Source organism: Canis lupus, chromosome 3 (genome assembly GCF_011100685.1).
Source record: "Canis lupus familiaris isolate Mischka breed German Shepherd chromosome 3, alternate assembly UU_Cfam_GSD_1.0, whole genome shotgun sequence".
NCBI lineage: Eukaryota > Metazoa > Chordata > Mammalia > Carnivora > Canidae > Canis > Canis lupus.
Window position 1 is genome coordinate 49,195,794 of NC_049224.1, and position 13,871 is coordinate 49,209,664.

A 13,871-nucleotide genomic window follows, 5' to 3' on the forward strand; every position below is an offset into this window, starting at 1 on the left:
ATTTTACTGTTTCCAGCAGTCTCTAATTAATTGTCTTGAGTTTCCTAGATGTAAAATTATATACTGTTGAAATAATGATAATTTTTCCTCCTCTTATTAAAACTTAGAAGCTCCGCAGTTTAGGGGAGAGGGGCTCCAAATATGGGATGCTGTGCATTGCCATAGCTATTCATATTCTAATATCTTTGTCATCAATTTGGGGAATATCATTAAGATTTTTTAGAGAATTTCATTTCCCTGCCTTCCACATCACTTCTTACTCCTTTTTGACCATAGGGCCACCTACCTGCTATCCTTAAAATGCAAAACTCCTTCTCCATAAAGAGAGATAACTGCTACATAATGGCTTTGACTCTTCCAATCAGGCCTCTTCCATGTGGCTTGCACAAAATAAAAGTAAGCACTGAGCATTTCTGCCACATCTCTGTGAATGCCCTAGACCATTGAGTCGCATTCCCACCATTATCTGCCCTTGCCTTTCCCTCGCCCTTTGTTTATCTAGTTCTTCACCTTCCCCCCCCCCCCCCCCCGGCCCCACTACACCATTAGAGGCCTGTTCTCGCCCCTCTTTGGGTTGCATGATTCCTATGGTGGCACCCTCACTCCTCTCTCCTGAACATGGTTTGCACTTGTCCTTCATACCTAGCCACTCACTCCACTACATCAGGCCTTAGCCTGCTCACCTCCGTGCCTATGCCAGCCTCCATGCAGGAGAAACTCAATAACCAAAGAGATGCTTGGTCCGTGAAACACCAGAAGACCAAGATGGCTTTGGTGAAGGACATTGGAATGAGTAGACCTCTGGCTAAAGTCCAAACAAGTCCCAGAGGGAAGCCCAGGGAAGAACTGACCTCTGGTTGGTGGGATACAGCTCCACTGTGATTACATCCAGAGCATTCCAGGCAGCAATGCTGGTCCCACAAAACAGGCACTGCCAGCCAATCATCGCAGACTCGCTGTTGCCAAAAAACAGGAAGAAGCAGCAGACCGCAGAGATTAGCATGGAGCCACCTACAGGGGGAGGTCAAGGGCAGGAAAAAAAAAACAAACCTTGAAGCCCATGTTTTAGACAAGACTGTCACCCACAGGCCTTTCCACTCTCCCATCTTCACAAGTGCACCTGAAGTAACAGGTTACATCAAGTAACAGGCCCATCTCTGCAGGGAGAAAACACAGCTTGAACCCCCTGCATGATACTCTGGCCATGGGATTAGAGCCCTTAGCATGGGTCATGTCACCAGAGTTAGCTTCCAAGAAGGATTTTGAAATCCTCACCCTGTGGTGCTGCTCAGCCCAGAATTACTGGGGATGGGGAGAAAGGACATTCCTTGAGAATCTCTTAGGTCCCAGACATTGTTCTGGGTGCCTGAGATACATCAGTATCACAAAATCCTCGTGGAGCTTATATACTACTGAGAACAGAACTGTAAATGGGCTGCAGAAGAAAACCTAAAGGCCCCTGCTGTTTATGCTCCATTTATTCCATCTCCACCCCAAGTATCTGATCTGCCCTTCTCAGTCTTGTCCTGTGTCCTGAGCAGCTAACCCCCAGGGACTGTGTACCTGTGGCTCCCTTATCAACTGGGAGCAGGTAGGAGTTGGAGTATTTCTTCTCAATTCCTATCCTATCTATATCTCCTTTTATGGTGATGGCTACACTGCCCTCCCTCCCCCACCCCCCCACATACACACTCCACTCTCTGACCCGCTAAGGACTACAGGTCCTTTTAGGAGCCTCCACCTCCACGGTTCCAGCTTGCCCTGGGCTCTGTGAGTGTGCTGTTCTCTCCCTGTAGTCCTAGAAGCAGTATGAGCTGCCAGTTTTGCTAGCATCTGGGTGCCTCATTTACATTATTTGTTCCTACAAGCCTGCCCACCCCTCTAAAAGCCACATCCCATCTGTAAAGTCTCTTCTACTAGAACTATCTGGTGTGGATTCACTTCCCACCTGCACTCTGGCTGATGCAACTAATGATAAGAGGTCCCACCAAAAGAAGGCTGTCTCAAATGCTGCCCAAATCCATTACATCCAGTCCAGAAGAGCCTGGGGAGTGTGGAGTGAATGCAGGGTATGGACCAGGAGCATGGCTGGAAATGCAGTGGGAATAGTTAGCAGAAAGAAGAAAGCATCTTCCAGACAACCAGCTGGGAGACAGGCCAAGGGTCCTAGCCAGGCATCAGGACCCTGGGGGAGAGAGGTCCTCTAGGAGAGGCCTTCCAATTGCCAAGAAGTCATGTTGGTGGCTGGCCTTACCCACAAAGGCCTCCTTGGAGGGCCTCTGCCTGGAATCTCACCCTCAGACCTGGAGCTACCAACACTGATGCCAAACCCTCTGCTGATGAGCCATGACATGGTAACTATGGCCTAGATTCTGCTGATTCTGGGAAGAGGCAGGGCTGTGAGTAGGCCACCTGGTGACCTCTTTCCAAACAGCTAGGAAGGAGACAAACATCTATGAGACCACAAGTGCCTTGAGAACTATATCACCTAAACTCATGCCTCCCTCAAAGTGGCCAGCCATTGGCTCCTGGTTTACAATAAATGTTGACAAATGTTTATTGAATACAAAATATTACCCTCAAATAAATCAAGTGATATTCAGTGATCTGACCTCTCAACTATGTTAGGTAATCCTGCTATAGCTCCTGGTGGTCCACTCTCCTTCCATCCTGTTAATTCTCATCTCCGTTATGATGGAGAAGCCTGAGTTCAAGTCCCAGATTCCCCTGTGTGACCTTGTGTGAGTCTCATAACCTCTCTGTCTCACTTTCCCTATCTGTAAAATGTTGGCAAAAAATAGTCCTTACCTCACAGGGTGACTGAGTTTTAAATATGTTAATATTTTAAAAATGTTTGGCACAAAGCCTGACCTATAATACATGCTTTGTGTTTGTTCAATGAAATTTCTAGTTCATGTCTCTCTCTCCCAATAGATCATTTGCTCCGTGAGCGTGAGGATGCTGTCTGTGTCAATTACTGCTGTTTTCCCATTGTCTGCCATACCGCCTGGCAAAGAATAAGTGCTGCATAAATTACTGCTTATTGAATGAATAAATGAGGACTAACAGCCTCATCAGGGAAACTTCTACTCTGTTGTTAACAAGACACTACTTCTGCCCAGGAAAGAACACAGAGTAAGCAGGACAACTTTTATGCCACAGCAAATTCTACAGGGAATTTGAGGAAATAACTCTGTCTTTTCCTAAGACTATTTCATGAGTCTCTTTCAGAGACTCTTTCAGAACAGGTCATCCACATCCCATCGAGACGTTTATTGAGCATCTATTATCTGCATGCACTGAGAATATCACAGTTCGCCTGCTGCGTGCCAGACCTTTACTAAAGCTCACTATCTACTCTCACACGCCTTATCTCATTGGAGCAAACAGAGGTATTACTTTAACAGTTGTGAAACAGAAGCTCAGAGAAGGAAAGGAAGGTATGCAGACTCTAAAGCAAATGTTGGCTGAAATGGTCACCTGATTCCCAGCTGCTGGTCTTGTGCACCGTGCAGTTACCTTCTGCTGAAAAGCTCAGGCATTTACGAGTTAGTAAACACTGCCCTTCCCTCAGGGCTCTAACCAGGGCCCCACCTCAGACTCAGGAGACAGCTCGCTCAATCTGCCATGCCTAGATGTGACTCCATCCTCACCACACACTTTAAAAGCTGAAATCGTATACTCACCATTCTGAATATTCCTGCTACTCTACAATAATAATACTCAATAAGCCCAACACCAGGACAAGATTCCCTTGCCAAGCTCTCAACAATTTGCTCTTCTCTGACAAAATGACTATGTGATTTATTTTTGTTTCCCTTTGGGCTTTGCTGCTAGGGAGTTGGTATTAATTTTCCTGATCAACTACATCCCTGGAGCAGACCTTCCATGGCATGTGTATCAGCATGTGGTTCTTATCCCCACCCTGGCCTTACAATATATATATTTTGCTATATGTTTTCCCTAGCCCCGGGTGTACATGTTTTGTTTGTTGTTTGCCATGCACGCCATGTATGGCATTTCTGTAGTAAACTGCTGCAGATCCTGGTGTAGTGAAGCATGGATACATGAATTTTGTGACCATTTTTGAGAACCTACAGTGCACCAAGCACTATGAGATGCTCTGGCTACATTATGTTCAAACCTCACAAAACTCTGCCAGCTAGTTAGAGGTACAGATATGGAAATTGAAGCCTGGAGAAGTAAAGGAACATGTTCAAAGTCAAATAGCCTCAAGGTGATAGGATTCAGACGTGAGTCTGCCCACCTCCAAAGCCTAAGTGTGATCACTATGAAATAATAAGTGATGCAATTTATTTTAAGCCCATCAAATGAACCAATGTTCATTGAAGAGCATTTTATATATTTTTCTGACTATAATCTTACAAAGCAAGTAGAATGGGCATGTTTAATATTCCTCCTGAAGTCACTGTCACAGAATCATCCAGTTGGGAAATGAAAATGAGTCCCTGACCTGGACCATAGGTCTCAAACTACCTCCATGGAGTCCTAGGGTTTTTGGAGACATAGCTGCCTCCTGGGCTCCACACCAGCAGATCCTATCCTACCTGTTTGGTTTCCAGTGAAAGATTTCTTTAAGAAAAATAAAAAGATTCCTCTTCTTTAATACACTTTGAAAGCCATGGTCCTCACTTACTGGAGGAGATGTGGCATCCCTAACTACTCACCAATCATCTTGAGCCTTCCAACTCTATCCATGAGCAGGGCAGAAATGATGTTCCCGGGCAAGACAGACAGACTGCCAAGGAAGCTGACAAGGTAAATCAGGAAGTCATTATCCTGCTCAAAGTCCATGTGGCAGCCCTCCTTCTGCATCAGAAACGTAGAGTTGATAAACCGGCAGTTGATGAACTTATGTTCATAGAGGTCTGGGGAGAGAAGGAAACCTTTGATTCATGTACAGTGGACAGGGGCTGCAGAGAGATGGGGTAGAGGCAAGAATGGAGTCATGGCTCTTTCCATGGGTAGGCTGCCCTAAGCCTCCAGCAATAAGACAGTCTCAAAGTCAAGGTGACATGAGGCCAGATGTGGATGAAGAGAGAAAACTGTAACAGTGTGATGACTGCTTCAACTTCCCGTAAGCATAGGAAATGAAACAAATGCTCACAGAGAGGCATGTCTGAATACATCATCTCTCAAGTAGGAAGCAGTCCTGTTTCTATCAATGAGACAACACTAAGGTCCACACCAAGGCTGAACCACTCCTCCGAGGCTACCCAACTTATAGGAAACAGAAGACGAGAGAATTGAATCTGAATTGAGGTGACCACTCTAGAGTCCATGCAGAAACCTGAACATTCTTCAAAATAAAAACTGTTTGCAGGGCGCCTGGGTAGCTCAGTTGGTTGAGTCTGACTCTTGGTTTCAGCTCAGGTCATGATCTCGGGGCCCTAGGATTGACCCCCCACATCAGGCTTCCTGCTCAGTGGGGAATCTGCTTGGGATTCTCTTTCTCCCTCTACCTCTTCCCCACTTGTGCTCGCTTGCTCTCTCTCTTTCTAATAAATAAATAAAATCTTTTTAAAAATAAAGATTAGATAAAATTTTTAAAAAAGAAAAGTAAAAACATTTGCTCAGTAGTTTCCAGGGTGGGGAGCAAGGGAGATGAATATGGAGAGCACAGAGCAGAGAAAATACTCTATATAGCATAATAATGGTGAATATATGCCATTATACATTTGTCCATGCCCAAAGAATGTCTAACATTCTTTACAATGAACCCTCCTGTAACCTCTGGACTTGGGATGATTATTATGTGTCAGTGTAGGTTCATCAGTGGTAACCAATACACCACTCTATTGGGGAGATGTTGATTGATAATGGGGAAGACTAGGAAAGGACAGGAGTTCTAAGGAAATCTTTGTACCTTCTTTCTAATGAAATTAGAAATCTAACACATCTCCAAAAAATCAAGTCTTAAAAAAATAGAAGCTATTTGCTTTAGACCTAGTTCCCAAGTCTTCCAACACCTTCTAACACCAACTCTTCAAGCAGAAAGCATGTCTAAGTGGGCTCTCAGAAAATCTGGGTTTCAGGAACTGGCTCTACCACTGACCCTCTCTAACCTTTCTTAAACCTCCTCCTACAAAATTAGAAAAGTACACCTGGTTCTCTCCATCACTTCCCAGCACTGACATTTCATGACTACAGGTGTTTGCAAAAATCCCCACATGAGAGTATGCAAACCACAAGGCAACATTAAAACTTGAAAGAAGAAACTAAAAGATGCCTCAGGTTTTAATGACAAAGGAAGTGTATAGCACTCATTTTTTTTTTTAAGTTCAGCCTAAAAAAAATTTAGGAAGGTACATCTCATAATAGATCATTTAGAGACTGAAGGGTATGTGGAGGCCAGATATTGAACCTCTTGAAGCTGACCTCATGGAAGAAGATGTTTTTGCATAAACCATGGTGGTGAGGTCTTGGAGAAAATACTGATATTGGCATGGTAAATGGAGTACAGTGGAGAGATCACAGACTTTACAACCAAGCAACTGAGGAATGAGTCCAAGCTCCCTCAGCTTGCTAGCTGTGGCCTTAGGCAAGAGCTAGCTATAAAATGGGAATAATTGGGATGCCTGGGTGGCTCAGCAGTTAAGCGCCTGCCTTCCAGCTCAGGGCGTGATCCTGATCAAGTCCCACATGGGCTCCCTGCATGGAGCCTGCTTCTCTCTCTGTCTATGTCTCTGCCTCTGTGTGTGTGTGTGTGTCTCTCATAATAAATAAATAAAATCTTTAAAAAATGGGAATAATTGTGCATTTCTCACTGGAGACAATGTAAATGAAGCCCCTGGAAAAGCTCAGGGTAGTCTCCTCATGTCCCAACTCCACTCTGTATGTTATTAATATATGATGGTAGTAAACGTAACAAAGAATGATAGAATGGTGGAACTTTGTGAATATTTTTTTAATCATCGAAGCCCGAAAGGTACCTTTTAAAAATATTCTTATTGTCTCGTTTTATGCACAAGGCTTGAGAAGATACAATTTTCCCTTTTCCTTTATTATTGTGAGAACATGAGCCTTGAAGTTTGCAAAACTCAAATTATGTGAGGTCTTCAAGAATGCACTCCACGCATAAAATGCTGCCCTCCTGGAATGCTTAGTTTTCATCTGCGTCATATTTTGTTCCTACCAAAGATCTGAAGCACATATAGCATCAGTCTCATTGAGATCAGAGCACTCATCCAGAACTTTTGTTTCCACTTCACATGTGGTAAAACATGAAGACAAATTAAATGCATTGGTAAGGACTGGGCAACTAATCTGTGCCATACTTGGGCTAGAACTCATTTCTCCAACCTAACACTCAGTAGTCATATCTGTGTATACCTTGATACTCCTAAAGCTTATGACTGAGCACTTTGCTTCTTACATAAGACCAGTCCACCCTTGATACTGTGCACCCACACCACCCATGTTCTCACCTGTGTTATAGAAGACAGTCGATTCAATAGTGCAATTTTTGAAATAGGTATCAGTAGATGTAACATCTTCAAAATAGCACTCATCAAAGAATGTGTCCTCAAAGAGCACATGTTTAAAGTACATCTTTGTGAACCTGTGGAAAAGACATTAGTCCCTGAGTAATTCAGCCAGGAAGAGAAAAGACTTGAGACCAAAATGGAAAGCACAGGAAGGCAGAAAAAGGAGAACTTCAAACCAAAAGGTGCTGAAACATTATTTTCCAAGGTTAGTTCCCTATTCCTTAGCTGATGTTTATAAAGGAGGGAGGGCAGCAGGAATGTGGAAGCTGGTATCCAGTCTGGGTAGATACCGGGGTGTTATGAAGCAGCCTGGTGATTCCCAAGTGCAGTCATGGACCTTCTGTATCAGACTCATCGAGATACGGACTAGTGTGAAATGAAAATACTGATAACATGGCACATTATGAGGAGCTTTAAAAACATGCAGGTCTGGGGTATCTTGGTGACTCAGTTGGTTAAGCGCCTGCCTTTGGCTCAGGTCATGATCTATCCCAGGGCCCCACTTTAGGCTTCTTACTCAGCAGGGAGTCTGCTTCTTCCTCTCCCTCTACCCCTCCCTCCCCCCACTTATGCATGTTCTCTCAAATAAATAAATAAATAAATAAATAAATAAAATCTTTTTAAAAAAAATCCAGTTCCCTCAGCTGGTCTTAATAGGTTTGGAAGCAATAGATTTGTGAGGGGCTAAGAATCTTCGTTTTAAAAATTTCCCCCAACAAAGATTTGGAGGGACAGGCACTTTCATTCATATGGTTGGTAGAATAAAATTGGTGCAGCCTCTTGGGGGAGCAATTTTGCAAAATTTCAAACACGCAATCTCTTTGCCCTAGAAATACCACCTCTAAGAATTTATCTTACCTAAGCTTGCTCACGCATCCAAAGAGATACATTCACCAATGCTTGTTGCAAAATTTCTGGCAGCAAGAATTGATTACTAGATGGATGATGAGTAGGTAGACAGACAGACAGACAGACAGACACCACCCAGTGGAATAGCATGTGATTGTTACAGTTTTTAGGTAGTTTATATACCTTAATATGGAACAATTCTCAAGGTATATTGTTAACTGAAAAAAAAATCAAATGCAATACAGTGTTTCTAGCCTGTGACCATTCATATAAGATATGCCTCCAAATGCATAGAATACACACAAGAAACTGGTGGATGTGGTTGGCCCTGGAGAGGTCCAATGGGAGTTGGGAATGAGATAAACTTAATTTTTCCTTTATATCAAGCATACATATTACTTTTTCACTTAATAATAAAACAGATGAAAGCATCTAGGGGACTTTGAGGTGCATCCACATTTGAGAGCCACTGCTGTACTCCAACTCCTACATGAACTTAATAGGAAAAAAAACAATATTGCATTCAGAAACATATACCAACATATGTTAACATCATCCTCTGCTGGACCTTTACCAAGCTTGGTCAAACTTGAAACTAGAAACCTTGGATATGTTTTCATTTGTGGAGAATTACAACTCATTCATTTGTCTATCCATTTATTTATACACTCAGTCTTCAGCAAAACTTACTTACATGGTATTAGGTGCTATGAATACAGAGAGGAAAGATATGGTTCCTGCCCTTAAGTCTAATTGGAAAAAAAAAAACAAGCAGACAACAATATAGTGGGAATCACTGTGATAGACGCAGCACAGGCTATTCCTTTTCAGGGCAATCATATTATTCATCCCATGACCTCAGATGATGATCAGTTTCCCTTTCCATTTATGTTATATTATATTCTGCTAACAACCCTAATCTAGAGCCACCTGTCACGAATTTCTGCAAACAGACCCCCACCACACCCAGTAAAAAGGCCTGAGCAAGTGTTTCTCAAAGAGAGATCCCCAGAACACTTGTATCAGAACAAAACAGAATGTTGTTTAAAAAAGATGCAGTTTCCTATATTCCTAGACCTCTTGAACCATAATCACCAGAGGCAGATGTCAGATTATTTAAAACATGTGAGAGTCACTGGTCTAGATTAGTCAAATTATTTTATATAACTTTTCATAGGGTCAAATTTGCTACAGACTTTTAAACAGGGGCCTCCAAAGGCTATCACTGGACTCTTCATATCTCCATGGAGATTGGTAAGCCTTGTATTACAGGAAGATGCCTTCAATTTCAAAATTAATGTAATTTGTGTGCTGAATATGTTTACTCAGGAAAGCTATTCCTGGATTCTGTCTCAGGTCTTTGCCTTTCTTAATATATCCTTCTCTTTAATATAGTAATAGGCTGCTGATGTGGCCCCCAGATATATTTTAATGTTCTTCCAAGAGTGAGTGAGGGAGCAGAGCCATAAATCATAATGGGCCTGACGCAAGCAGACCTTAAAATGTATCTTCAAGTGAGTTATAAAAAGCCAAAGTTATAAGGAAAGAGATAAAAGGAGAAAGGACCAAGGCATATTTTATGAGTCTTTATATAAATCATCCCCTATCTCTCATTTATACACTGAAATGGTCCAAGATTCTTCACTCAGAAGAGTTCAAAGGCTGAAAGAAAAGTTAGTGCAAGTATCTTCTGGAACATGTTCTATTAGAAAACAGGAGCCATTGGCAATCCAGAATCTATGGCAGAATTATTACTACAAATACTTTATGTTAGTCACCCTCATGGCTGATGGTCAGTCCACCAGATGGTCTAAACTATGCCAAAAATTGTATCCGTTTAGTCACTGTGTTTTACTTTATGGCATCCTCAAGAAGCTCAGTCTAATGAAAGAGATAATCAAGGAAACTGGTCGTTAAGATTTGGTGTGATAATTATCAAGATAGGGGTATGTTTCAAGATCAGTTCAAAGGGGGCACTTGTGATCTGGTTGGGAAAAGCATGAGGTGACCCATTCTGAAGGACAAATAGAGGCTATCCAAGAGAAGACATGGAGGACATGCAGTCCAGGCAGAGGAAACAGCATGTGCAAAGACATGGAGTTGTATTACATAGACCCTTTAACTGTGTTTTCAAAAAATTGAGAAGTAGAAAATTCTCTTTTAGATAAATTAATTCACCTTGTGGGGAGAAAACAAACAAAGGGTACAGTTCTCCAAAGCTTCCATATACATATCTTACTACAATAAACCTTCCAGCCACAGCAAAATGAAATAGAATGCTTTGGAAAATAACTGGAATTCTAGTCTCTCACACATTATCTCATGTCAGGTCCTAATCTGAGGTAAAGCAGAGCATAAAGAAGAGGATCATTTGCTTCAGAAAATATATGCTAGAGCGTGCCTAATTTTCTTAAAGAGATAAGGAAAGTGGTAGTCTTGCCTGATATTCCATATAACTTGTTAAATTCTCCAATGTGGTCATAAGGCCTTTCTCCCACCTCTGATACCACTCTCCAGAAACCAAAGAATGGAGACCAACTTTCAGAGCTTAAGCACCAAGAGATCTCAGGCAAGTCTTTTCTCCTCTCTAGGTTGACACTAGAAAAAATCTTTAAAATAGAGGTATTGAGGAGGAGTTTTTTTTCCAGCTCTGTATAGTTCTATAAATGAGGAGCGCCTTAACTGTCTGTTGCCTAAAAAGAAATAAAAGAGGGGATCCCTGGGTGGCTCAGCAGTTTGGCACCTGCCTTCGGCCCAGGGCGTGATCCTGGAGTCCCAGGATCAAGTCCCACAACAGGCTTCCTGCATGAAGCCTGCTTCTCCTCTATCTGTGTCTCTGCCTCTCTCTCTCTCTGTGTGTCTCTCATGAATAAATAAATAAAATCTTAAAAAAAAAAAAGAAATAAAAGAGTGGACTGAGGATATGACCATCTTTTTTCTCCAAATTGTGAAAATATTATATCATGGAGAATAAGTATTCATGGAAATACTGGTTCCAATGTCAATCTAATAGACTCTCTAAGAACATACATTATTTTGCCTTGGTGAATCTGCCAGTAAACCCAATTTCCTTTCTTCCCTTTCTTTTACACTCAGGCTCCCTGAGGAGGGAGCAAGGTCTCATCCTGTTCCTTTGACAAAGATCCTAGCACATGACAGCCTTTGTAAATAAAATCTTAAGCAAGAATTATAAAAACAAAAAAAAATTTTTTTAAAGAATTATAAAAATGGAATTTAGGAAAAAAGAGAAATAATAAAGAGAAAAGCAATTATTGACTTGCAAGAGGAAAAAAGTAGAACAACTTCATATGTAAATATTGTTGTAAACATCCTAAATGAAACATTAATTTAAACATGCCAAAATCTGGAAAAAACACAAAATTCCTTCACCTGGTAAATGGATAAAATTATAGTAGTACATTCAGACCATGGAATAGTAAGTACTCTGTCATAAAATAAACTGCTGAATGTGCAACAATATGGATAGATCTCAAGCACACAATGCTAAGTGAAAAAAATAGGATTAAAAGGCTTCAATGTTGTAGGATTCCATTTATGTGACAGAGAGATCACTGGTTGCTAGGGACTGGAGGTGGAGTAAGGGTTGATAAAAAGTGGCATAGGAAATCTGGGGAATAATGGTATCTAGATTGTGGTGGTTACATGACCATATGCACTTGGCAAACTCAGAATTATACTATAAGAACGGTGAATTTTACTATATATAAATTACACTCCAATTAAAAGGAAGTCGCAGGCAGCCCGGGGGCCTCAGGGGTTTAGTGCCACCTTCAGCCCAGGGTGTGATCCTGGGTACCCGGGATCGAGTCCCACGTCGGTCTCCCAACATGGAGCCTGCTTCTCCCCCTGCCTGTGTCTCTGACTCTCTCTCTCTCTCTCAAGAATAAATAAATAAAACCTTTAAAAATAAATAAATAAATAAATAAATAAATAAATAAATAAATAAATAAATAAATGGAAGTCCCAACAAATTTCTATGGTAATAAACCAAAAAAACCCAAAGTTCGAATACTAACTAGATTGATTCAAAACTCCCACACCCTGTAAATGCTTAGCAAAAGAGATGTACCCATTCCTAAAAAGGTCTCTATTGTCCTACATATCTGACTTTCAACCAAGATTACAATACACACAAAGAAGTAAGAGTAAAACAGCATTATGTTAAAACAATATTTTTTAAAACGGGTATAAATACGATATCATTGCTGGAACTATTAGGAAATTTAATATAACTTTAACATAATGCCTTACTGGAAAAGGTGAATAACATGCGTGCATTATAGAGAATTCTAGCACAGAAATGCAAACTATTAGAAAGAGTCGACTAGAAATGCTAGAAATTTCTTAAAGCAGTAAAACAAATTAAGAATACCTTTGATGAACTCACCAGTAGACTCATCATATTCAAGGAAAGAACTACCTGGCTGGTATATAATTCAAGAGCAGTTATCAAAACTATGACATAAAGAGAAAGAGAAAGGGGAAATCCAGAAAAGAGTAACCAAAGACTTTGGGAAACTATCAAACAATCGAACTTAAGTGTGATTGGAATTTAAGAATTAAAAGAGAGAGAAAATTTGGCATAAGACATTTTGAAAGAGCACTTGGGTATCTCAGTCAGTTAAGTAGCCAACTTTTGATTTTGGCTGGGGTCATGATCTCTGGGTCATGAAGTCAAACCCCATATTGGGCTCTGTGCTATGTGGAATCTTCTTGAGATTCTCAATCCCTCACCCTCTGACCCTCCCACTGATGCTCTCTCCCTCTCTCAAATAAATAAATCTTTTTTAAAAATAGCATTTGATACTTAAAATGCACTTCTAAATAATTTGTGAGATGAAGAGTAAATATTACTGGAAAATATAAAATATATATTAGTAAGTATAAAAAGTTGTTTGATGCAACTAAAGCAAAATTGAAATGAAATGTACCTAATTAAATTCATTAACTTTTTTTTAAAAAAATCAAGAAATACAATAAAGAAACTAATGAGACATAAAAAAGTAAATCCTAAGAAGAAATTATTAAAGAAAGGAATATTATTATTTAAATATAAAATATGCAAAACTCCAGTAAGACTGATTATAAAATAAGACCAAAAGCACATGAGTAGTATTAACAATAAAAAGGGAGGATTCATTATTGCAAATCTAATAAAAACTTAAAAGTCATAAAACAATGTTATGGACTTTGTGACAATATATCTAAAGCTTAAAAGAAATAATTTTACAAAAGAAAAATGAGCATACCTGAATATATTAATGCCATTTAAAAAATAAGTTGGTAATCAAAATCTGTTGCCTTGATTAATGGCAAGCTGATATAGTTATAAAGACTAGCTTTACCAAACCTTTAAGAAAACAACTACCTCTATCCTATACAGTTTGTTTTGAAAAAGACCAGGGAGAGGGACAGAGAGAGAGAGGCAGAAGCAGACTCCCTGCTGAGTAGGGAGCCCAATGAAGGGCTTGATCCCAGGACCCTGGGATCACA

General features: G+C 40.6%; 1 protein-coding gene across 6 annotated transcripts in view; it reads right to left on the bottom strand.

Moving 5' to 3' along the window:
- SV2B (synaptic vesicle glycoprotein 2B) overlaps positions 1–13,871 on the bottom strand; it is a 173,594-nt gene that overhangs the window by 5,464 nt on the left and 154,259 nt on the right. For all 6 annotated transcript variants that reach the window (XM_038532758.1, XM_038532755.1, XM_038532753.1 and 3 more), the window contains 3 exons: positions 7,449–7,582; positions 4,689–4,889; positions 852–1,011 (listed from right to left, as the gene is read on the bottom strand). In XM_038532758.1, the coding sequence (XP_038388686.1) occupies positions 852–1,011; positions 4,689–4,889; positions 7,449–7,582 (495 nt within the window). The remainder of the gene's footprint in view (positions 1–851; positions 1,012–4,688; positions 4,890–7,448; positions 7,583–13,871) is intronic.